Below are 27,393 nucleotides of genomic sequence, written 5' to 3' on the forward strand. Positions count from 1 at the left end.
CTGGCAAAGCATGCTGGGACTTGTAGTTTCACAACACCTGGAGAGCCGCAGGTTGCCTACCCCTGTTCTAGAGGGAGGGAGGAATGAGAAACAATAAAAGCTAAAGGGACGTTAAGCTTTGCGGTCCATTATAAGTGTTACAAGCTTCAACAAACAAATCTGACAATTCAGTGTGCCTTCTGGGTGAGCGGATTTCCAACAACCTTTGAAACTTATGTGTAAGGCTGAACCAAGCACAAAACAATTTTGCAGAGCGCTTATCATCCGTCAACCTGTTGCGCTTATTAATTTCAATGTTCCACCTCATAGAAAATATCTGTTTACATGTGTAAGTAGAACCAATGATAGATCACAACTTTACATCACCTTGGTGCATAACAGTATCTGTCTAAAAACCTTTTTACCTTGCTTTACGTAACCAACCTGGAGTCTGATTCAAGTTCAGTATTATTCTCTGCTTTACGACTTGCTGAGCTAAGACCGTGGGGCATAAAGCAGAGAATAAGAACTGGGGCTGGCGGGGCATAGTTCATAAAGGAAATAAGGGCCACATGTTAAGCATACGGTAATACTGTAGCGATTAAAGAAAAAAGTTATTTCCATACCAGCATTTTTAATCACTGAACTATTACTCCAATATCAATACGGTTGTACCCTAGGGCAGATGGGGTCATTGCCAGGCGCCCTAGGGCTTAAGAAAAATATTAAGTACGACCCTGTGTGATGACACTGGTGGCACCCCTTAAAAGCTGGCCATGATAGTGATCGTTTACCAGACACTGCTCTACACAGTCGCTTCTTTTTTTGTTTGTGTAGAACTTGACTGCTTCCACACTGTACACCATCTAATCCACTTACTATGTATTCCTACATCCTTCCCCATAGTTCCTGCATCAGAACTTACAATAGCCTAGTCTGTATAAGTCTAACCAAAAGGAAATTATACCAGTTGAAACTGTAGCTTAAATATTATTGAGCATGCTGGTATTGCAATTGAATCATCTATTAGGTATTTAATATAATGGATGTCCAGTCACTGTGAATGGTGGATGGAGTGTCTCAGTATTTATAATGGATGAATAAACATTTAACTAAAGTGTTTGTTTTGCTTTGTTTATGTGAAAAAGAAGTTGACTAGTAGGCAATTATAATACATATGATAGCCCATTGGCTCAAGCTGCACATAACAGCTTTGTTAATTTTCTAGTTTTCCTAGTTCTAGTCTCAATATGAGCCAAACTTATTACATGATTTGTTTGCACCAATTTTTGTTTCTGTTGCATGTCTTGCACTTTACTTTAGATTGTCCCATCACTTGACAGTGTATAATATTTCAATATTTAATATATGCTGTTAAGAGGTTTTTGTCATTTTGCAATGACGTATTTAGAGTTGTTGCCCTAGATATTGTTAGTTAATTTGCCATAAATTATTAATTGTGTAACCCACACGAACCGCCATATACTCTATTTATTTTCTGGCCAAATAAATTGTTGGTAAAGAAGTGGCAAAATAAAGAAAATTAAAGAATTTCCCTTAATTCCTATTCTCCCCTCCTGTTTCCATAATGTTATATTTTTAAGGTTTGTATTACATATGTGTTTTGGCAATTGTCTTAATGTATAAAACCAGGAGTAGCCCTACAACTGAATTTAGTTTGCCCTTTTTTGTTTCCTGAACATCTGTATTTCTTAAGAGGACTCTATTCCTGGAGATAATCTTATTGGAGTATTGTTCCTACTTGTCCTTCATAATTTGTACCACTAGTCCAGTATAACAATTTTTATTTTCATACACAAAGCCTGGTTCATGACTAAATAAAATAAAAGCATGTTGTTATTATTTTTGTTATTATTTGTATTATTATTTGTAATTATTATTATTCTTTTTATAATTATTGTTTTCTTCTGTTAATCTTAATTCCAATGTTACAATGTTATTCCCCCTAATATGTGTTGACCGTTATACATGACTTCTTGCATATACTGTAGCTTCCACAAATTCTTATGACATATGCAGATCAGTGCTGGAACACCACAGAGTGTTGTAGTGCTCTCCTTGGTAATCACTACACCAGAGGTTACTGTTTTGGAAGGTAGTGATTATTTGTTTTGTTAGAAAGTAGTTCAAGCTGTATTTCTTCAGTTTTCTATTCATTACTGTGTGTGAATTAATTATTAGGTTACAAATTTATCTGCTTCAACATGATTTTCCATTATAACATCTAAACTTTTTCCATAAATATTTTTGGGACAGGATGATGCACATTTGTATGTTTATTTAGATCGGCTGCATATCATTCAGGTTACTATATAACAGAATGTGTTTTCTCTTTGGTCCAGGTTCTTGTCAATGAAGATTCTGATGGTGAAGGCATTGTTGCTCATTTTCCTGCACATGAAAAGCCAATCTGCTGTATGGCATTTAACCCCAGCGGTAAGAGTTTGCATACATGTTTCAGCATTTATGTATGTCACTGTGTTATAGCAGAACTGCTCTTAAATTATTATTAGCATTTATTTATATAGTGCTACCATGTTATGCAGTGTTTTACAGAGAATATTTAACATTCACATCAGTCCCTGCCCTATTAGAGATTATAGTCTAAATCATCACACAGATGCTAGGGCCATGGGCAGGAGAGGGCTGGCAAATTTTAGTACGGGGGGCAAGACTCAACTCAGCAGCCTGTTATCAGCATTTTAAAGGAAAAAAAATGCCGGTGGTCCAATGACCCAGCCCAAGGTAGCCCACTGTGGGATCGGCCCTGGGGGCAGATGCCCTCCTGCCCCTCAGCCCAGCCAGCCCTGGCCATGGGAGGAAAGTGGAGCACCTAGAGAACACCCACACAAACCCGTGGAGAACATACTAACTCTACACACACAGTGCCCATGGCCACAGTGCTATGAGGCAGCATTGCTAACTACTGTGCCACACTGTACTAATGTACAAATGGCAGGATGTGTGTAACCCATGGCAACCAGTCAGATCTGTACTTTTATAACCTGTATTCTAGCAGGCTAATTAAAGTAAACAGTTTATTTGTTGATATGGATTACAAAACATTGTTATAATTGCCTTTCTTTTTACACTTTTTTCTTTACATTTGGAGCCATGTTGCTTGCACATTCCACCATACTTTAATCAGTAGGGTCCTTGACATAATTCATATTGTACTTTTGCTCCATGATGATAATGTGTCTTTGTAATTTCCATTCTTATATTCTTATTTTGAGAGACGAGAACTATTGTAAACTGTAACAGGCAGAAGGGTGGGGGAGAGTTGGTTATTTACTAATAAAGTATACTAGTGAGATATGTGCAGAAATGTGCAGTAAACCAAAGCAACCAATTAGACATTTGCTTTGATTGTCTAACTTTCAAAAGATTGATCAAATCTAATTGCTGATTGGTTATAAGGGTTAGTGCATTTTTAAATTATTATTATTATTGTTATTTGCAAAGCATCTACATTTTCATAAAGAGTAAGCAGTGCAAAATAAGGTATTATAATATTTATGCAATTTTTACATTAATGCAACATAGAGACAATATCCAGTAGGAATGAACGACATCTTTGCTCAACAGAGCTTACAATCTTTGTTATTAAAAAAAAAAAGATAATATGACAGAACATTTGATTAACTCCACCTGCATTATGTTTTTTTGCTACAGTGGACCGTGGATTATACAAACTATTACAAAGTATCTATTTTCAAATATTAGTGCATATATATATATATATATATATATATATATATATATATATATATATATATATTGAAAGGCTACAGCACAGGCACAGCAGTCAGGGACCACACGCAGCACTTAAGAGACATGTAGTCCTGCAAATCATTCTAATATTATGATACATGAACATCATCTCTGTCACACAACCAAGCCACTGAGTACTGTAGTTACAGGTTGTGAAATGATTAGTTTGTTTTAAGGATAACAACAACGTTTTAAGTGTTGCTATAGCGGCTGGATGCTTCACTGATAAAGATGTGAAGGTGAGCCTTTTCCCACTCGCTTAAGAGTCACGGGTCACTGGCACCTAGACACTTTGTAAGATCAGAAAACTATAGGGAAGAATTAATTTACTTCAGATGCCAAATATCAGATGCAGAAGTTTTGTAACTGAGTGAGTTCAATTTAGTAATTGACCGTGTCTGAGTGAAAGCCTCTTCTTCATTTGTCATTGGGTAGTGTACAGAGCAGCCTATGTGATTAACGGTCTTGTGGTCACTGAACAGACAGTACAGTTAACAGCTAACTGCATCTCTTAATGAATAAGCAGTGATATTAATTAGTGAAAACCATACATTAGCGAGCTACAATAAGGTGATGGCTTCTAAAAACCTTGACATTTGTTTTTCCCATTTTTTTCTTCTTCCTGAGGCAATGACTTATTAAACAGCATATCATTATCAGGGTCGGCGCTACCATTAGGCAACCCTAAGCTGTTGCCTAAGGTGCGCCAATAGTTAGGGACACCTAAAACAATGATTCTGTAATATAGCCTGTTTTTGTAGTGCCTCTGCAATACACCACAGGGAGTGCCAGGAGAAGCAGACAGCAGCTTCTTCCCTATTGAGCTGCAAGCTGCTACTCCATGTTTGTAATGGGCTGGGACTGTGTTGCTTGGCTATGACGCCACACTTCCACACACAGGAGCAAAAGATGCCACACTCACCTCCCGGGGGCATTTCTGACATGGACTGTCTAGGGCCCACTGGCCCTGAGCATTATACAGACCTGACACTTACTGTCACAATGCAGTTGTATAGCAGCCATGTGGTCTGTGCATGTTTGAAACAAAAAACACAAATTTTGTCAGGGGTCTGCACTGCCAGGCCCCATTGTAAAATTTAGGAGGAAGGGCTATGACTGCGATGACTCTGCTTTTCTTAGTATACACAGGGACTCAGAAGACCAGGGCAGGAGCCGATGGGTCTCCCTCACTTCCAGGCCCCACAGCAACCATACTCATGATCGGTGTACAAATTTCTGCTCATGAAGGTTTAGTTTTTAAAGTGACACTATGCTGAAACATGGGCATAAAGAAATGCCACTGGAACTACATATCAAATGAAATTGTTTATTATGCTTACCCATGTGGTCAGTGGTGTGTCACTGCATTGAACTCAATGGAATACAGCAAGCACTGTCCAAAAGTCGACACTACTCCCTATCACAGGCAGAAGTAGTTGCGGGTATGTGGTCATCGGAACCAGCTGGGTCCATCCCCAATCCTGTTTAAATGCATTTTACTAGTAAAAAAATGTTTTTCTATGGTCAGTGGGCCTAATTTCACCTCCATTCAGTTTCAAACATGCAAATGTGCAGATTATTTTTTTTTTTATAGAGATTCACATATGTCCATATGCTTTATTGGAAATGTTTTAAAAATAAAGCCATAATAATGAATAAGGTCTAATTGTTTCTTCTACTACAGCTGGTAGTTTTCATATATCTGGAGCTGCAGCTCCAAAGATATGTTGTTGTTTTTTTTTACTATAGCCTCATGTGTACTATAATACATTTTTAAATTAATGGAAAATCTTGTAAAATGTTGTGGGTTTTTCATATTTAATTATAACAGTGCTTTTTATGTATTAATTGTGTTTATATAAACAATATGTTGTCGAAATACTAAAATGTTTGGTTGGGGTTTTTTATGCCTTTTCAACAAGACACAGAACACATTTTGAGAAAATTATACATTAATTAATATCTTAGTTCTTTAAATAAACATTAATAAAAAATAAGGTTCAGTGTAAAAAATAGGAAATTATGTGACGTTACATGCTTGATTCAAGTGTTATATTCTCAGACCAAAACTTGTGTACATAAATGAAATTAGAGTGTGCTTTACATAGGGTATATATTGAATACTTCTAGTCTTCTGGCATTGGACTGACAGTCCAATCCCAGCGAATGCTAACCTAGACTTCCTGCTGATTTTAGGAACTGCAACAGTACAGTTTTATTTGCATTCCTTTGTATGGAAAAAATATGCCACAATTCTTGGCTAGCTATCCATTTCCTTCACTGCTGCAACAAAAAAAAAAAAAGATCTTTTTAATTTGTTTCGGTTATATGTCAGTCTATTTATTTGTTTAGCAATTTTGAAAATTAAACTCCAGGGGGCAGCATTTGTTAAATAGTTCAGTGTCCTCAGTTTACAAGTTAAGGTTACATTGAGGAGATGTGTTTAAACATATGCCAGTGGTGATTTTCCAAGTATGTCTATATTATGCAATGCAATTTTTAAATTAATTGGTATTTATTGTTGCTTGCTAAACTAAAGTCACAACTTTCAACAGTACTTGGGAAATTTTATGCTGAAATGTTTACCACTACTTATTTGCAGATCATTATCCCTTTTTCCATTGACCCAGCAGTCGTTTAATACATATAACCACGAAAACGCATAATGAAAATATTTTGGCAGATTGTCACTATTTATTTGAGTATATTGTTCCTATATTTTTCACAGTTTTAGTTTTCTGCTGTATGTGATATGTTGTCTACATGTGTAATTTTATGTCCTACAATGCAGTAATACTATTTTTTTCGGAAATAATTTTTTGTCTGTCTTTAGTTTATTGCATTCTTCTTGTAAAGTACTTTTTCTATTTAACTAGCCATCGTGTGCTATATTTACTACTCACAAAAAACACTTGGTAATATAATAGTTTTTTCACACATATCTAAAGTGTGGTTTCTTCCTCTTGATAGTTGTCTAAAATACATTGAATTAGATTGTTACACTTTTTATTTCCTAAATAAAAATGTTTTTAAAATCTGTTTGAAATGCTATATTTTATAATCTGTATTAGTTTGTGCCCAAATAATCTTACACTTTTTTGTTCAAGGCTTTCAGAAAGATGTGGTGACAAACTGACATTATTATTTTAACTATATAATATAGTTAAAATATTATATATTATTATATTATATATAGTACAATTGCAGGTGGGCCAGAATAGAATCTGTAGCAGGATTCTAGCAGAGCAGGAGGCTACATAATTAGTAAAATGATTCCACCCATGAGCGCAGTGAGACTAGACTTAGGAGGCTAACATTTACACACAGAGGTGCATTGGAAACTGTTTTAGACCATGCTTCTTTTTAATATGCCCCACCATTTGGATAACATCTGTAATGATACAAGATTGTAGGATATTATACAACCTCAAGTAGTCACCATATCATGCAGCTCACACTAACTGGCAATAAACGCAAACCAAATGTCCAGCATATTCAGCAGATAACATCGACTAATTTTCAATATATCATACAGATCCATGTATGCTATAACATCTAATGCAGCCTTATGCCCAGTATACAGTATAGCCCATGTCAAGTAAATAACCCTGCTCCATGTCCATGGGACTTAGCGATTCTGGATATAGGTTTTGTCTGTAATTTGGAGCCCCATGCCTAAAATATATTAAAATACAGTACAAAAAGGCAAAAAAACTACTTGTCTTTCTCAATGATGCTCCTGGCGTTCCCTTCATCAATAAATTATTTAGGACGGCTCCACACAGTGACTAAAGCTGGGTACACACTACACTGTTTTCGTCCAATAATCGGCTCAAACAGCCGACATACGATCGCTCGTTCAAAAGTTGGGTCAGTGTGTGCAGTGACATGATGGTCGAAAGTCTGCCCAAATGGACGATTATTGCCTCATTTGGTTGGTCGTACCGTTTAATATTTTCGTTCCAATCTCGTTTCCGCTGTGTAGTGTGTATAAACTTCCAACCGATCCACAACAGTGAGTACGAAATTACAGTCATTGCTCACGACAACATGGCTGTAAAAAGTCGCTAAAGGGACTAGGGACTTCCGCTCTTCCCTTTGTTGTCCTAAACAAGGCTAGTGTGTATGCAGTCCATGGACCGATCGCATGGAAAATCACTCGGCATAAAAAGTTGGTTGCAATTTCTGTAGTGTGTACCCAGCTTAAGGGCCTATATATCTATCATCGTTTTTTTGTGTTGAAACTTTTCAATCCTTATCTCCTTGATAAGGATTGAAAGTTTTCGGCTATGTATCAAGAAAGAGCTCAGGGAAAGCAGTGCTGATAACCTGCTGTCCCTGAGAAGTGACTCACTTCCTTATCGCAGCCTCTTCTCAGCCGAAGAAAACTGCGTTGATCTTCTCCTCTATTTTATGTTAGTGCACATGTGCCGACCGAAAACCTTGGTCATGCACACAGAGATCCTCGACTGAATAAAGGTCGAGTCATGTGATGGAGGGATAACATGATCCCTCCACACATGCGCTTTGCAGCTCTGCTCTTTGGAGCAGAGCTGTTATCAGTGTAAGTTTTCAGTTATGTTAATGTACACCAACTTGAGCTGGCGTACATTAACATGATTGAAAACTTAATTTCGGTCATTGTTACATAGCGTTACTGGACACTCCCCATACACTGTTATGGGCAGTGCTCAGAAAAACAATAAGATGCAAAGCAGCAGATATCTGAGATATCTGCTGCAATGCTACAACCATGCATAACATTTTAGCGGTTAATTTTCGGGCATTTAACAGGGGGGAAAGCTTTGATGAATAGGCCCCTAAAGGAGGAAATGTTCAGGTTTTTTTGTCTTTGTATACAACATTTTTGCTAAGCTGAAGTCATTATTTGCGTCTTTCTTATTCTGGTGTTTGAAAATTTCTGGCTAGCAGTTATTCACATAATAGATCCCTTACCTGTATATGTTTACATTACATTACAACATTAACCATGGATATTAAGGATTAAAGAGCAGATATAACATACAGTGTGAACACCAAAACAGCACTTTTACATTTCATATAGCTTTTTCTGGAAGACATGTTGCACAGTATAAGTAGATATATCAGGGATGAAAATTTTTAACCTTTTCATTGGCACCGCCATAGATCATACAGCGATGACCAGGGGCAGAATGGGCATCAACGGCCCTCCCTCACATTTTGCTATGCTGGACTCCATAGCGGCCACAATCACTTTCAGAAAAAAATTTAATTTTATTTTGTAAATCTGATTACTTAAGTAACACTTGGAAATATTCTTCACAGTGGTGAGCAAGAAACATGGTTTCCTTCAGTAAAAAGAGGCTTTGGGTTCAATAAGTAAGACCCAGATCATCTCTCCCACAGTCTCATTTAAGTGAAGTGTTTTTGTGTACTTACTCTACCCTAGGCTTAGATGTCACAGATATATAACATAAAGGTAATTTTATTTTTTCGGGATTGTCCTTATAGTTTCTGTTTGTTTGTTTTTTTCTCTGTATAATGTCAATCAATTATTTGTTATTTACTTGTCTATGATAGTAAAAGAAACACTATAAATAGTAAATAAAAGAACAGAAAAAAGCAGAGTAAAAATGAAACCATTACTTATACCCAGAGCCGTAACTTAGAATTCTAGCGCCTGGGACGAGAAAGACAAATGCCGTCCCCTAGCACTCTATTTTAACCAAATGAACCTAAAATATTCCTAAATTGCACCCCCCTTCAGCGTTGCGCCCTGGGTCGATTGCCCCTGTCGTACAGCCCTAGTTACGGCCCTGCTTATAACCCATTCACACTGCCTAAAAGACCTGTGTTTTTGCTGGGGCATGCCCCGACAACCTGGGACTAGGTTCAGTGTGAATAGGTCCTGGGGCACCTACCCGGGAATTAGACCCAGATCTTTTAGGGGGTCCAGTCTGAACGGTGAGACACAGATTTTTCAACCCAGGTCTCACCGAACACCATTGTATAGTTAAAAAAAAAAATCATCACAAGAGCAGCCAATCAGAGCTCCTCTTGTGATGTTGCCATGGAGACCCGGACAGACCCATGTTTAGTGTGAATATGAACGCAGGATATTGCCGGGGTGGCAATCTAAAAGTGGTATTAGTTTTGCAATGCCATCTGATGTGCAAATTTGGCACAAACCTCGGCAGCAAAACAGTTACATCTAGAGACCTTCTTAGGACAGGAACTGCATATATATGAAGAAGCAATAAACATTTTCACCACATATTTTAGAGCTAGAATAAATGTTCATCGTTAGCTTAAGACCAAATGACACTTTTGGGAAGCTTACTTTTTTGGAGCCCTTCCTGACCTATACTGTGCCCCTACGCCTTGTATGCTACTAGTATTTTTTCTGAAAACCTCATATTTAACTGTTTAGCCTACCAGATGCAATATTTGGAAATAATTTCCATAAATACTTTTTTGCTGGACAGGTGTATTAAGAGAATGTCACACTAAGTACTGTCAAGATGGGATTGGTGCATCACAATCCCCATTATTAATAACATGTTCATGGACCTTTATTATATTGTGTGTATATATATATATATATATATATATATATATATATATATATATATATATCAATAAATTTAATATCTATACACTCAATTGCCACTATATTAGGTACTCCTGCTCTTTAATGCAAGTATCTAATCAGGCAATAATGTGCCAGCAACTCATTTCATGAAAGCATGTAGACATGGTCAAGATGTTCAGTTGTTACTCCAAACATCAGAATAAGGAACAAATGTGACCTAAGTGATTTTGACTGTGGAATGATTTTGGTGCCAGACAAGGTGGTTTGAGTATCTCAGAAACTGTTGGTCTCCCGGGATTTTCTCATACAACAATCTCTAGAGTTTACAAAGAGTGGTGTGTAAGACAAAAAACATCCAGTGAGCGGTAGTTCTTGGGGTGAAAGCACCTTGTTAATGAGAGAGGTCAGAGGAGAATAGTCATACTGGTTTAAGCTGACAAGAAGACAACAGTATCTCAAATAACCATACGCTACAACCACGTTCGGATCATACAGGGAGTACAGCAGTATGGGGCCAACAAACAGATTTATTAGAGGAGGGGGTCTCCGCAGCGAATTAAGGTACATGGTGACCTTCTTTTCTATGCAGCAGCTGCTTCTGAGAAGTGAGGGGTTGTTTACGAGACCTCTGTGCTGAAATAAAGGATGCGACAGCAGGCCCCCTTGTAATCCTCCAGACCCTTCCCACCAGGAGCACATCTTTCCAGGGCCTGCCTACAGCAGATTTCACTCCAGTCAGCTATGAACAGGAAACTGAGGCTACAGTGGCCTTTTAAATGCCACAGTCTACCAGTCTATTGATGCTAAATCCAATAGTGTATCTTTGGATGTGGTGGAACGGGAGATTTGCAGCATGAATGTGCAGCCATAAAAATGCTTCAATCATATCAACATGGACAAGCATCTCTAAGGAATGTTTTCAGCACTTGGTGAATCCATGACACAAATGATTCAGAGTACTGGGGCAAAGGATGGTCCTACCCAGTACTAGAAAGGTGTACCTAAGAAAGTGGATACTGAGTATATATATATTGAGAGAGAGAATTGCATTCAATGTACAAAACAAAATGGACTATACTGTGGATCAGTACTGCAAATGTGGACATTTCCAGGAAAAAAATATTTTTCAGGGGCAAGTCTACAAAAAGTGGGTCTGCCCATGGATTTTAGGGAATGTTGACAGCTAATAAAGAAATGCGATCCAGACCTTTAGAGAGACTATAAGTGTTTCACTCATGCCTAATGGTGCATGTGTGTGTTTCCAGGACATTGTCTGCACAGGATGTGAGTACTGAGTTGTCATTGCAGTTTAATCAGCAGCCCATGTGAATGAGTTTGTCGTCAGAGTTCTGTGATCCAAAGGGTTTTTAAATAAACCATGATCCCTTGTTTGGGGAGTTTTCATAGTGCAAACCTGAACTATTGTATTTAATACAAATCTGCCCCACTTATCTGCTACAAAATCCCATCCTGCCTCGACACACATACACAAATTAAAAAGGCAAAGTCTATTGGTAAAATGTCTTAACCGAGTTCCTTGCAGTGATGTTTATGTGTGGAGAAAAGAACATAAAATATATTTTCTTTATTATTTAGATCACAGTATAATCTTATTTAGTTTGTTTAGTGTCCAGTGAAATGGAAGATTTCTTTCTCTCTGACGGTATCTATGAAAATAAATATGTGTTTCTAAGTAGCAAGCATGATCAATATATCAGGTACAGGATGCATCAGATAATTTCAAAAAGATATGGATTCAGCAGTGGTAAACTCACATAATATCAGTGGTTTGTCAGACTTTTGTCTAAAATCATACCTTTATTTTTGAGTGTAATTTTGTGGTGTAAGTATAATGTGCACTACTTGCTGCCATCTTTCAACATTGAGGACATATTAACTTCAAAGGGTCCGCTGGGATATTTTAGATTGGTTTGTACCAATATTTGACCTCCTCAATGATAGTTGCTTCGGGAAGCTTACCTCCACAGGGCACACATAAAAAGGCAGACATTGTGTGTGAAGGCAGAGGACCACCTTGTAAATGTCAAGAGATCAGGGAAACTTGTTCAGTCAGAGCTTTATATGGTATTCTTAGGTTACAACCTAGTAATGCAGCTCTCTGCTGTTTTTATGGACTTCCCCAAGCCTGTAAATTAGTGCATTACTCTAATGAGAGCTATTGTTGGTAATAGCGGTCCCTCTGATATATTACTTTTAATGCTTTTTTTCTTTTACTGAAGTTTTATGATTATGACAGAGGTGGAATAGTTTGTGAAGTTGCAATGTATAATTGATTTGAAAGGGCATTTTAGTGGTTCCTCACAACCAATAACCTTTTTTTTTATGTATGCCACATTGATGTTCTAAATAACATGTAGTTTGTCTTGATCTTTTGTGTAGAGAGATGTTTTCTTTGGGAGTTTTTATTTTTATATTTCATGGTAAACCTGATTTTGGCAGTTACATTTAAATGTTTATTAGGAAAGCATTTAGGGGACACATTTTGGATCAACATTAAAGCAGAATTGAGACACTCTTTGTTGGGGTAGCACTGTCCCACAGTGGTTAGCATTGTTTCCTAACAGGGTTGGGGATCATGGGTTTGATTCCCAGTATTCCCTATCTGTATGGAGTTTGTATGTTCTCCCCATATTTGCATGGGTTTCCACCTTGTGCCCCGGTTTCTCTTCACAGTCCTAACATATACTGATAAATGAACTACTGACTTCTGACAAAATGGACCTATGTGTCTCTGTATCAGTGTGTGGTAGGGAATTTAGAATGTGCGCTCCAATGGAGAAGGGACTGATGTGAATGATTACATATTCTATGTACAGTGCTGCATAACATGATTGGTGCTAAATACATAATCAGTAATAATTATTTGTTTTTATTGTATTATTATAAAATTATTTTTTCTGTGTTTAGACTATTAAATTGGCTTAATGATGGAGCAGTGCATAATGAGACGGGATCTGGCACATAGCTTATATATGCCGACTTTTTAAAACTCTCAAGAGATCCCGGAGGCGAGGTCATGTGACAGTGGTAGGAGTGGCCGTCACCATAGCCCTGCCCCCTGCTATGAAATGCCAAAAGACACGGCATTTCATAGCAGGGGCGGGGCTGAATGATGCGGAATTGCATCATGACATAGCTATAACCTTGCTTATCAGCTCTGTAAGTTGGATCCATCTTCACTTACGTGCTGCTTATACCAAGTCTCCATCAGTGGTTTTCTGTACTAATAAGTTCTGTGAACTGCTGCAGCTCACTAACTTAGGGGGTAATAAAGTAGAAGTAGCTTGATGTGTCAACATGCCAGAAAGAAAATATTTGATGCAGTAGCTTTGTTATTGAATTTGAGGACTAGGGTGTAATATTGATTTTAATAGTAAATCTGCACAGGACATCGTGGTGTGTGTATCCATTGAAAGCACTGTTCCTTCTTTCTGTGACCAAGTGACTCTGCTTTAACCAAACCCCCTCGCCTGTTTTGAAAATACAACACTATTAATAATTTTCTGTGCCCAATGTCTTAATCAGACCTCTCACCCCACCGCCATATCTCAAGCTGCAGGGTCCAGCTACCTTAAAAGCATTGGTTACACACTCCCTTGATAAAGAGGGAGACAACCTTGGCATTTGCCATTTATTCAGGCCTGGGAGAAGCCTAATAATTGTACTGACTCAACAGTAACAATGGGAGACTTGATGGCTCCTTGCAACAGTGGGTAGACCACTTTAATTTGTAAGATCAAAAAGGCAGGTAAATGGTGCCTGCAAAGTTCTTTGTACAACCCTGCCTAAAAGTATATGTTTAGATATATTATTATTATAATATTACGTAACATATTAAGACGAGGATAGTATTGTTATCCACTCCCGTGATCGGCTCCAGCTCGCCCAATTATCCACAAGTGTTGATTACAACTCAGAAGATATGGCAGGAACTGCCTAACATCGGAGCGTGATTCACGCCGGATATGGGACTGAGAGTACGGGCCAAAGTTACCATTCATTTGCCCTAACTCAGGTGAGAGCTGGCTGGATAACCTTTACAGCGAACAGAAAGATCTAGGCTGTATGAGGTACCTCCAACGGACCTAACGGACATTTGGGATTCAGGTGATATAACATTTTCCTAAGGAGGAATTCACATCTACAACTCATTAATTATTGATGCATACTTATTGGCATCAAATTGAGACTTTAATATTATCGTCTCAATTTGAAAAGTATTTTTCTATTCATGACTTGTTTTATTACGTGTTGGCCACACTTCTTCGGTTGCGCAATTCAATATATAACGGACTTTTATACGGTTTTACAACCACGGTGGTTTATACGGTACCGTCACTGTGGCTGTTATATTCATGTGAAAAAGTGATTTTCGTTATTGTTTTTACTGTGTATTAACCTTCTGATTTACGTCAACATATTGGGATAATTGTATTTGCATTAAATATTTTACTAGTCAGCCAGTGCCTCTTCTGATTTCTCAATAGAGCACCATTAGGCATTACTATATAATTCTGTACTCATTCGGCAGCGCAACCTTTATTTTCTGTTGTTTGTGTCTTTGACTATTTTTGGTGGTTGACAGCAATCTACTACGGGTTTGCAGCAGCTGAGGTGTACTTCTATATATTGCCTCCCAGATTCTACTAGTCATCTTCTGAATCTTTATTCATTTATGTATACAGCCATTCCGAGAGGCTCTCTAGTGTGCGCCAATTGACCCCCAGTGGGTTTTTCTATATTAAGATTATTACTACTGTCTTAGTGCTAAAATAGAATGTATATAGTCAGTAATTCAGTGGGGAGTTAGTGTAGACAGGGAGAATTGGATGATGAGGTATGTCCAAATATAACAAAATTTTTCTTGAATTCCTGTCTTGCATTCTGTGATCTAGGTCAAAATAGATGTGCAAACCTGGTCAACAAGGAAGCATATGCTGTTAACCATAACCCATTTATTGTCTTATTACAGTTACCTGGGCTGGCTGAATTTACTTCTTGATGTAAAAAAAAAGAATCATAGTTTAATTAATTAACGGAACATATGTACCAAGTGAAATGGGTCATATTGGAGGGACAGACAATTAATGCTACACACAAGTTAGGTTTGTTTGTTGTAAATGACAATAAACATTGTTTTGTTCTAGGCAGATTGTATTAGGTAAATGGACAAGATTATGTCAGCAAAGGTTTTCGATCACTTCATACTTCCTAACAATTTTCTTTTATTGTAAGGATAAGTATATATACTTTCTAAATGTCATGTCAGATGCATAGTCCAAAAACAAATGAACATGAGTAGATGGAGCAGTCAGCAGCATCCAAAAGACACTACTGTATTACCTCCTTTCCCGACCACAAGTTCAAGTGTGTGTGGGTCATAGTAACAAATATATTACATTCCTATACCTGTTTACAGGCTTTTACTAGTAATAAAAACATTAATAAAGAATGATTAAGTTTTTTTTAGTGCCAGTGGGCCTTAGTTTTGGAGCTGGGGAAGTTATGATTGGTTGTGGATGCTGAAAAAGCCTATTTGCAGACTGGTAGACCTCTACAGTTGGGTATGAACCTGATATTAATGATAGCATTCCACTCTTGCTCTGTTCATATCAACGGACACATTATGTGTCAAGAATACACAATATTCACCAATATACACTGTTGACCCTTAGCAGGATGAATCCTTATATTAATGTAATCAACTTTTATTCTCTGCTACTAGTTGACAGTCTTTTTATGTAGCGTGTCTGTTACGTGGTTTGTTTTTCACAAGACTGCTGTTTGTTGTATGTTATTTGGATTGCGGTTCATTCTCTATGCATTTGTGAATAGACCCAGCAGTGTTACTGTTCATCAACAACTCAGACTGGTACATTTGGCACCCATTTTCACAGTCTTCTGTCTTGTCCATTCTCCCTCTGAATTGCGCACACAAATATGATTTATTTGTACCTACCTACAAATAAACTAAAGCTCTGAAACCAAAATGATGGATACAACTGTGTTGATTTTAGGAGCAAATTAAGGCTATTTATTTTATTTTATTTTATTTATATAGTACCAACATATTTACAATAGAGGAAATACAAAAAACAAACATTTAGATATGTCAGTTTCTACCCCATTCAATCTAATTTCCCTAAAATAGGCACTCAAAGATACATACATCAGTTTAGTATAAAGCCAATTAACCTACAATGCTAGTATACCTTGGGAAATAGGAGGAAATTGAAGCACCCAGAACATAGTCATGCGAATGCATACAGAACATACAAACCGCACACAGATAATACAGACGGATTAAAATCAAACATACAACCCCAGTACTGTGAGGAACTGCCACCATGCCACATGCATCTTGTAGCCTCAGCTTCAGAAACCAGAAAGACTTTAAGGAGGAAAGAGAGTTGTGAGTTCAAAACAGAAGAAACTCTTAGAAAAAAAATTGAGATTGTGCCCCATGCATTTTAACTAAATTATAAGTGCCACAGGCAGAGATATCACCTAAACTAGTATTCTGATCTTTATAATCCAACCTTGCCTGGTGTCAAAGCTATGCTTGTAAATGTTATGATGCTAGATTTCACAATTTAGCGATCAGCTTAGTAAGAAGAAAAATCAGCGTTCAAATATCATTTTAGCTGATAAATCATGATAATTTTGCACGAAAATCTGTTTAATAATATTAGATGTTTTTGAATGTTTCATTTTAAATAGTAAGCCTTAAACTGGGTACACACTACAGGAAATTTCTGCAGATGAGCATGCAGATTTATGTGTACGCATCTACATGATTTGCCTTCAGATCTGTGCTCTACATATCTCATGACCATCTGCTGAAAATATTGTGACTCTACATACTCCATAGAGATATATAGACACTGCTGGTTGTGAGTGCATACACACTTCCACATTTGCCTGAGATCATTACATCTTTCATCATCATTTTTGGGAAGTTTAGAAAACCAGATCAAACGATATGATGTACTTTGGTGCGATAAAACATAATTGTGGGAGTGTATACACTTTACATATCTGGTCGTTTATCGTGTGATCTGCACGATAATGCCTTGAAATTACCATAGTACGTACCCAGATTTACATTTAAAATTAAGATCACTGTCTTAATATTTTAATTATTTAAGTTTTAAAACAAACTTGGGCCTATTTAAGTATGTAAGCAATTTAACAAATGTCAGAGATATCTCCTGGATTGGGCACAGTACTGTACAATACCACAATCCCCATGGTTTTCAAAGGGAACTGTAGTCTGGTTAAATTGATCAAGCTCTGAAAAGCTTTTTCGTAACTTTACCCCAATGGCTAACGCCTTTTGAAGATGCCATTCAATATGGAGAAAGATGACTAAACTGATCCTTTGCATGCGCAGTAAAAACTCCGTTTCATAGCCTGAAATATTTATTAGAATGGAGTCATCGCCGGGACAGCCTCTTATTGGATGTTCTGTCCGGGCATGACTTTTTTTGATATATGGTTCTGGTACTTCATCCCTTGTTGCTGCAAAAAGTGGCAATAAAAGATGATAAAGTACCTGCCATTTTTGCAGTGGGTCTTAAATTGACCCTGCTATGAGATATAAATCACTTTTTGATGAGAAAAATATTTTGTCACAAAAATAATACATCTTGTGGAGCTGAGACTACAAACTAAATAAATAGGTAAGACCCTCTAATACCTCCTTTTTCTCCCTTTCTCATTGCTGATACACTTATTGTCAACACGTATGGTGAGAGGAAATTAGGCAGTAGTTGTGGGAAATATTTTAAATAAAAATGAACAGTGTACATATTAGTAGCTCATCAAATATGATGTCATGTCTGTATCTTTTTAATTTTAAGAATAATGTAAACAACATACCCCCTAACTAACCCTCTTTTGAACCCAAATCCCTCTAAACCTCTTTCCTTCCAAATGACTGCTCTTTTGAGTCTGATGTGTGTAAATTCTCAATAAATGCCTCTTTGTTTCCTATATTCCATGCAATAGCATCCATTTGTGTATTTATGTACTCAAATTGAATCAGTGCATGAATATCTGCTAAGGTGTGCATGAATGCCTCCAAAAGTGATAAACACTGATTGGCTTTAAACAAAGATTGTCCATATTTGGCTGGTTGAAATGTTGTGAGGTATTAAAGTTTTAAACTTTAGGAGGTAGGAAACTAAGGTACTTTTAGAAATGCTCATTTCATTAAGCTCCTAATTAAGTCTTTAAAATATTACACCAAACAGGTGCTGTTGTTATTTTGAATTTTGAGATTCACAATTGGGATAGTCTAGATCACATGTAAAAAAAAAGAAAGGTTTGTGTCAAATAGCATGAAGAGGATGGACGTTTAGGAGGGTTCACAAAATAGGTAGTTTTTGGGAAAAAATAAAACTTTCATCATGAAACATATTCAGTCTGTCCCATGTGTGTGCAAAACAACTACCATTTAATAGTTCTGTATTTTGTAAACAGTCTATATTTAAATTTATTCTAAATAATGCACAGCACACATAACATAGATAGAGCCCCAGTGCTCCGTGTCTGGCACAGAGCAGCGCCATATGTAATGTTTACATATTACATGTAACAGCTCTGCTCAAGCTTTTGCCACAAGGAGGACTGATGGAATCTGTGCAATATGCCCCATGATAATGATTAATATAATTTTCAGGCATTCGTCCCAGGTCTCCTTCCAGCCATGCTGACCCATCCAACGGCTATGCAAATCAGCCATTCAAAGGCCACTCTTTCCTTCATATTTGCCTTGATACATAGGCCACATAATATTTAATTTTTTTTCTCTATATAGCATCTGTGGCTCAATGTATTTTTATTGTATTAGTGTTGAAGCAAGTGTCTGTACATTTGGAACTCCCTCAGCCTTTAGAGTTTGTAATTTGTGTCAGTAGTTGAGGCTGACTGTGCAAAACACAGTGGCCCTGCATACACAGCAACGTCAAATCAATAATAACATCACACTTATTCTAAGGGAGACACTGAAAAATTATTTTAATATGCTGTAAAGTGGGGAAGATTTTTTTTTTAACCTTTCTGGAAGTGTTAGTTTGAATCGAAGAGTAAAGTGTGCTTATGTGAACTGTATTCTGGTCTGCTCCAAGACAGTAGGGACACACAATTTGTTTGATGCCTTCTCTCATATTTGTCATCATTTGATAACTTACATTGATACTGGTGATGTGTTGCGTGTGTATATGTTTAAGGTCTATGTTCGAATAGTGACCCTGTGCTCTAAATGAGAAAAAAGTATTCGTAAGAAGTAATGAAAGCTCTAATGCTCAGTCCTAGATCGTGGATTTTTTTTTTTTTTTTTTATGAGATAGGGAGGGTTGTAAAATTCTGTTTTAAAGGATACTTTAAGAACAATTGTGAAATGTCCACTCGTAACAGCTGCATCTAGTTTGTTTTTCAATTTTCCCGTTGCCTTTCTTGTTTATTAGCTGTGACTCTGAGGTCAGAATTAAAACAAATATTTTAATGGGAGCATTTATGATGTTGGCAAGGCGCAGTGCGGCAGAGAGCTGTGATCTGAAGCGGACTCGATATGGGTGGTGCGAGGTACACATGGAGCAGTCACAGATTTGTGGTATGTTTCAGCGGAGGAGTTAGTAAATCACACAACTGATAAGCCTCATCATGTCTATGCTTTTCACTTGCAATAACAGAGCTGACTTTTCAGCAGTGAAGCCAGGAGGGAATAAGATTTGATAGGTTTGATGAATAAATACACTCCTAAAAGGAGATGCTTACAAATTAATTTTATTTATTTTGTACATTTATATGCCCATTTGATAAGGTGATCTGCAAATGATTTGTTGCTTGTCTGCTGCCCCTGTACAGAACTTAGATAATTATCTGCAGCACTAAATGTTAACTGTTTTGCAGAGTGCAAACAAGTAGATGCACCACATATAAATGGCATTTGTCATGCAACTTGCACTGGTCTTGTTCATTGTGGTGAGATTGGGGTGGGGGTTTAGTGTTAAGACACACTGGTAAAAGCATGATTTTTAATGCCAGTGAGTAATGGTCCTAAGTAATTGGATGCAAAGGCTCAGACTTGTATCTTTTCAAAGTCAGTTTCAAATTTGCTAATTTTTACAGATGGTGTCAAAAAAAGTAGTTGAGAGTTAATTGAAAATCATTTTATTCCATTTCAAACACGACATCCTATACTATACAGGCAGAGATACTTGGGAGGTCTACAACTCTCACACTTTCCTTCATACAATGATGCAGTCATGTTGGATCGGATTCTGGAGTGGACAAATCCCAATTATGATAAGCAATGTGTTAAGATAAAGGGGTCACACCTATCCTCCTCGACCAAATACATCCCTTAGCTGAGTAAATTGCCTTCTGTTAAACATCCCACAATTGACACAATGATCACTCGGTGGTCCAATCTCAAACACTCACATATATCTCCTCACCCATCTCACCCATGTTCCTCATTTCCCCCGGGCTCCCCGACTAATGCATTGAAGGTATGGACTCTGGCAAGGACCACACGAGTTGGCCAGCTGATCAATTACACAGGTGTGTCCACCTTTGAGGAGGTACAGTCTAAATGGGACTTTCCAAACTCAGAAATATGGAACTTAAATTAAGAAGTTTCTTATTTAAGTCTCCTGGGCAAAACCATGTTACAATGCAAGGGGTGAAAATTAGTTTTCTGTTTTGCACATAAGTTAAATACTGACAGTTTTTTCATGTAGAAACTTCTTAATTTAAATTCCTTAATCAAGCCCCTAATCTCTTGTCGAAGTCAGCAAATTGGATAAAGTCATTTCAATTAAAATTGAGCAAACTTGGTTGTCTTTGTTTGAAATGATGAGTACGGTACGCTACGGCGTGGAACGGCGTACGCATTGGCAACAACAGTATTTAGTCTTTTACATACATTCACACAAACACACACACACTTGTAAAATAGTACACATTAATAGTAGTTGCAACACATAGTCATTTATGTCAAATATAGTAGTATTTATGTGTAATATTATGAGTTATATGCATATCAGTAAAGCATATGGTACATGTTGAAGGAATCATGTCATGTGTGGTATCAAACTAATCCCCTTCACATTTGCGATTGTCCGGTTCACTCTGCGAATGGATCGCAGAGCACACACGCAAGTTATTAATGTTAAGGAATTATGGACTATTAGGATTAGTAATCTTGGCGGGAAGATCAGAGCTCATCCCCTGGAGAGATGACCCCCCTCCTTTGGATTCCTGAGCTTAAACTAGCCTATGATCTGCAACCCCCTGGACCCTCCTGATGCCTGGACCAATAGAAGCAAGCCACACCTTTGCATTGTTTTACTGTATCTCTGTTTGCATATAAGCAGCAGCTCCTCATCCAGAGTTCAGTCACCTAGACCACAGACTTCAGGACTGAATGACTGTTCACTGGATTGAGAGCGCCTGCGATAAGTAACGGCTGTACTTACTATTATTTCGCTAAGATATATACACTGCTACTTTTTGAGAATAAATCTTTGTGCGTTGGAAACACAAATCGAGATTCGACAATCGTTATTGGATAGCGACAAAATACTCATAACACTCTAATATCTATAAACTTCTTATTGAAAGCTTATTTAACTCCATGCTCAAGTTTACCATGGCTTGGGAACAAGACCTAGATGACCTGATTCGAGAAGTGGCCAGCTGGTTTTGAGACAGTCCATGCATTTTCCACCAGTTCTCACTAGACGGTATAGATGCCCTGTCCAATTGTCAAAAATCAGCAATACCCCCGTCTATTCGATATTGTTTCAGGAGACTAGAATTTTATAGAGCCATGGATGAATTAACACTCTCCATGACCAATAAGTTCACAGAATACTACACCATTTGGTACCCATGGCTCGAATTCCAGGATTCACAAAAATTCAAATCCCTATCCATCCCGTTAACTGCCCCTTTATGACAGCTCTTATATTCAACCATCACTCTTTCTCTATGAACCAGGGTTCAGATACTCCTGAGAGATGTCAGCAACCTTCTGATTATTCTTATTCTCCCCCACACCTTTCCATCCTTTCTTTCTAATTTATCATCCTTCATTCTTCCTTCTTCGTATTAACATCATAAATTGTATTTAATTGCCTGATTAAGCCATGATGCATTTTCTTTGTTGGTTTTACCAATTTTGTCTGTATTTGTGGTACAATTGTTATTGATGTCTTTAAAATTTAATAAAGAAAAATTACATAAAAAAAGAAAATAATTTTATTATCAATTGCATATGTGAATTTAAAGTTTCTCTTTGTTGTTTGGCACAAAATAAATTACAGCAAGTGTCAAATACAGTCCATAGTGATCAAACTCAATTTGCGTCTACAGTAGAGGTGACAAAAAAAAGAATTACTGTGCCTGTCCTTTACAATCTGGTTCCTCTTTGGAATGAGGTCTGTGTTTTTAAAAGTTTGCATACTGTGAATTCTTGGGTCAAACATAATTATGGTACTGTACAAGTGAAGTTGATGGTAAAAGCAGGTAACCATTAGGTCTTCCCTATAGTTGTATTTAGGTGAGAGTCCCTCTTCTGGGATCCCCAAAATTTGCTTTATTCGGTAAGCTAAATGTTAAGAATTTAACCTCTCAAGTGTTTGGATACTGACTGCTGTATCTTGCTTTTTCTAGCAGCTAAAACAGCTTGGCTGGCTACTCTATCAGGTATTGACTCATCACATTACTCTGGGAAAATGGAAATGTATCTAATTTCTGGCTATTCACCTCTGAAGATGTATACACTTGTAAAGCACTACAGAATTTGCTGGCGCTATATAAATAAATGTTGATGATGACATGGGTGAGCTGAATCCTCTGCTGCCCTTCATTCTCTTACACCTTCAATTAGAAATTCCCTGGCAGTTGCTACCACAAACATCCAGTTCTCATCTTGTGTTGATACCCAAATGATCTAGCCCAGTATGTAACTGACCACTTCTCTGTAGGTATTGATTTCTGCTCTGCTGGTCCTGCATTTATATTTATTTTTTTAGCTCAGATAATTAATTTTTCAGTTTATCTTTTCTGATACATAACATTGGGCCCGATTCATTAAGGATCTTAAATGAAGAGGATTCTTATTTCAGTCTCCTGGACAAAACCATGTTACATTGCAAGGGGTGTAAATGAGTGTTCTGTTTTGCACATAAGTTAAATACTGCCTGTTTTTTCATGTAGCACACTGACATTTAAAGTTGATATGTGTGTGTTACATGAAAAAACAGTTTTTAACTTATGTGCAAACCAGAACACTCATTTGCACCCCTTGCAATGTAACATGGTTTTGTCCAGGAGACTGAAATAAGGATCCTCTTCATTTAAAATTCTTAATGAATCAGGCCCATTATTCTCACTATCTTTGAGTTCTGCTGCAGTTCAACCTTACTCACTATCTTTGAAGCTATTCAACCTGAAGGATCTCTCTGATTCAAATCCATGCCTTTCATAATAATTGTGGAATGGATCCTGCGGGAGCTTCTGTTTTATAATTTGGCCACCAGGTGACTGCTATAGATGTACATGACTTGAGATCACCCGCTGAGCCACAGTTCCCGAAAACAAATAGGTTAAGATCCCATCACCTAGAAATTCTCTGGGGACCATGCTTCTTATAGAAGGTTCTTGAACAAGCACCACCTCACCTTAGCCTTACAACCAACCCAATCTTTTAACAGTAAGACACAAATGGATCTATTAATTTTGTTCCTGATTGATGAGACACTTGCCAGGCTCTCTCCATGGTTGGAGCCCATTGTTGGTCAACTCAAAGGGTTTTAAAATGCAATGGAACTGATCTTTGATGATCCCAATTCAATGGCCAAAACCACATTATTATATCAACAAGAACTCAAATCAGCAACAGAGTACATGGCAGAGCTCCAGAAATGGGTGGATGCTACAATCTGGAAATATATGGCCCAGAAGTTCCACTATGGGAAGGGTTTGTTGGAAACCCTTAAAGATGAGTTAACTAAACTGAAAACCCCCTATAGCCTTTGATTCCTATGTGGCTGCAGTGATCAAACTTAATTTGTGTCTACAGATGGACAACAAGAAATAGGTACACCAATGTATTTTATTTGTTTTCTTGATCTATTTGACTGGGGGAAAATACCATTACTTCAGTGGAAACCATGCAGCTGGGTATTTTTGGAGACCCCTGAGAAGAAGTGAAGATGTGAGTTTTGTTTATGCCTGTGTTGCAGCAAAGATGGGTATTTTGCAAAGCACTGTCTGTCAGGCTCTGTATCTTCTGTTTTCATAGTCCTCTGGAATCTTTGACTCTGGCTTTAGACTTTGCTGTTTATATGTAAGCCAACCACAGCTGCATTGTTTTCTGCTCAGCATTATTCAACCATCAATCATATTCTGCACTATTTACACCTTTGAATTACTAGCTATACTCACCTGTATTTCAGTATATTTTGAACTGTGATCTGCCAACATTTGTCACCTGCATATTCTGCTCTTTGACCTGCACCATTGTTAACTATTATTCACAAGCCTGTTTACCTGCATTATCAGCATTACCTTCTCTGTCACTTTGTTCCAGTCTGGCCTCCAGCCATTAAGGTCAATTTTCTGTTCCTATTATGCCAATGCTCATGTACAATTGACTGTTGCAGTCTTTACCTGTGGTATAATTCCTGCAATAAAGTCTCCTGTTTGCATTTAAGGCACTGTCTCAGCTCTTCAGTAATTTGTGACACTGTTCCATCAATAAACACCCATCCCATAACTTGGGTAAGGATGTTATATTCACCATCACCACCTTACCATAACCTTCTGAATCATATGCTTCTGCAGGTGGAAAATTATAAAATACAGACCCTTGAACCTTTAGTCTAGAATGGGGGATAACTTTGTGGACTGCATATTTGCACAAGAATGGCAAATTCCTACTGTTCTGATGACACACCTGGTCCAGATAAAAATATTCAATTGTTTTGAGATAGCTATGGGCCTAGTGGCTCAACAGACTGTGACCATCAATAAACATGTTGGACAGAATTCGTTTACTGTAATTTGTTCCCCTCATTTCTCTGTGGTGCTGGGATTCCTTGGCTATTGTTGCGTAACCCCGACATAAATTGGCAAACTGATCACAACCACTTTCCAGATTCCTGCTGCAAACAGCATCCTCCTGTAGGACCTACATTTGGGCTGTATGATCTTGACAAAATATCAGCAAACATCTAATATCTTAAGCTACTACGTCATTATAGTGCTTTCCCAAGCATCTATAATAAGAAAGGAGCGTATTCATTGCCAACGCATTATCAATATGACAGCTGCATCAAATATTTGGTGGGTGCGAAGATCCCCTTTGAAAGGGTATAATTGTAACTGTATACCCACGAAAACAAGGCACTGAAATAATACATTGATGATCACCTAAAGAGAAAGAAATGTATTTGCCTATTCTGATCTCCTTCTGGGAGGGTCATATTTTTTGTTCAAAAAGAAGGATCACTCTTTCCTCCCTTCAATTATCGGGAATTGAACCAGATTATCAGTAAGAATAGATATCCTCTTTCCCTCATTCCTGAACTGCTGACTCAACTTGAACTCTTTTGTTAGTCTTCGTCAAGTTGATGAATAAAAGATAGCACTTCAGACTCAATATGGTAATTTTGAGTAGACTGCTTTGCCCTATCCACTTTCTTTTGAACAACATTTTTAAAAGGCATCCTTGACCAGTATTGGACCTTAGTTAGATGTCCTTGGAGTCCAGATGAAGTGATCACTTTGCCTGTAAAACCTTGTCAAAATACTTTTTAGACAAGTTAATCAATTATCTGTCCAGACTTCTCAACCTTGCAGTACATAGCACATATCACCTGAGATCCACTTCAAAAGCCTGCTAATTGTTTCTGAATGCAATAAACAATCCTATCTCCTTACAGTTGTCTAGCAGGCAGCACAAGATTAGAACAATCTACCAGTCTGATAAATCTGTTCCCAGCCTAAGATATTTTAAGTCATGTGTCATTTCATATTATAATCATGTGTATAATTGTAATGTATGTACAAAATGATAGGTAACTCAATATACTTCTCAGCAAAACATTCTATAGATAAGTCATTGTCTGCTTACAGGACCACCAGAGTCACCACCAAGAAGAAGTCTTGCAAAACCAATAAAACTCCTGCAGAACCAGTCATTTTGTGGTTCATAAAGCATTGGTGGGCCGAAGCTCTGTTTGCCCACCTGCAATGCATGCAAACATTGCAAGACACTCCAAAGCAAACCAGTGGGCCTTCAACCGCCTTATTAGTCCTATTCTAGACCATGGGACTCCATAACCTTAAATTCTGTGGTGGGTCACCAAATTTCCAAAGGCTACATTACTATCATGGTCGGCTTTGGCAGTCTAATAAATATAGTAGATATAATTCTTCTTCAAAATATTGCTTTTATCATTACTAGCACTGATTCAAGAGGTGTTCCATCATATCAGATTGGGGTCACAATTTAGCATATTTTAATTGCAACAGTTCTACAGTCTCCTCAACATCAACTGGCAACGCACTACTGCTTATTGGCCACAAACTAATACGCAAAATTAAAGAACCCATGAGCCTTTAAAACATAATCTTCACAGTTATCTTTGCTGCTTTCTAAAACAACTTTTCGTTGAGCAACTACTGATTTCATCCATCTTTGCTTCCAAATGTTCCACATATCTCTTCAATTCTTACTATTTACAATGTGATCCAAGAGATTTAAATGATAAAGACCCTTCTTCCTTATATCCTCAGCTCCAATGATGCAGTGCCACTGCAGCAAAACAACACCAGTAATAAGAGGTTGGCTTTTGTTTTAACAAATGGATCTGGCTATTCACCTAGAATCTATGTCTTCATCTCCCCTCCAACAAAGAAGGACCTATATGTATTGTACCTCTGCAAATCAATTGCTCAAATTGATCTTGTTACTTATAAAGGACAACGGCCTAGAAGCTTCTGGA

The 27,393-nt window shown here is 37.5% G+C and overlaps 1 protein-coding gene across 10 annotated transcripts in view; it reads left to right on the plus strand.

The window, feature by feature from the left end:
• BCAS3 (BCAS3 microtubule associated cell migration factor) overlaps nucleotides 1-27,393 on the plus strand; it is a 1,120,339-nt gene that overhangs the window by 298,754 nt on the left and 794,192 nt on the right. For all 10 annotated transcript variants that reach the window (XR_012688055.1, XM_075195324.1, XM_075195323.1 and 7 more), the window contains one exon: nucleotides 2,343-2,436. Coding sequence is in view for 9 of the 10 variants with exons in the window: in XM_075195324.1 (XP_075051425.1) it covers nucleotides 2,343-2,436 (94 nt within the window). In the remaining variant the exon portion in view is untranslated. The remainder of the gene's footprint in view (nucleotides 1-2,342; nucleotides 2,437-27,393) is intronic.

This window comes from Mixophyes fleayi, chromosome 2, assembly GCF_038048845.1.
Source record: "Mixophyes fleayi isolate aMixFle1 chromosome 2, aMixFle1.hap1, whole genome shotgun sequence".
In the NCBI taxonomy this organism is placed as follows: domain Eukaryota; kingdom Metazoa; phylum Chordata; class Amphibia; order Anura; family Limnodynastidae; genus Mixophyes; species Mixophyes fleayi.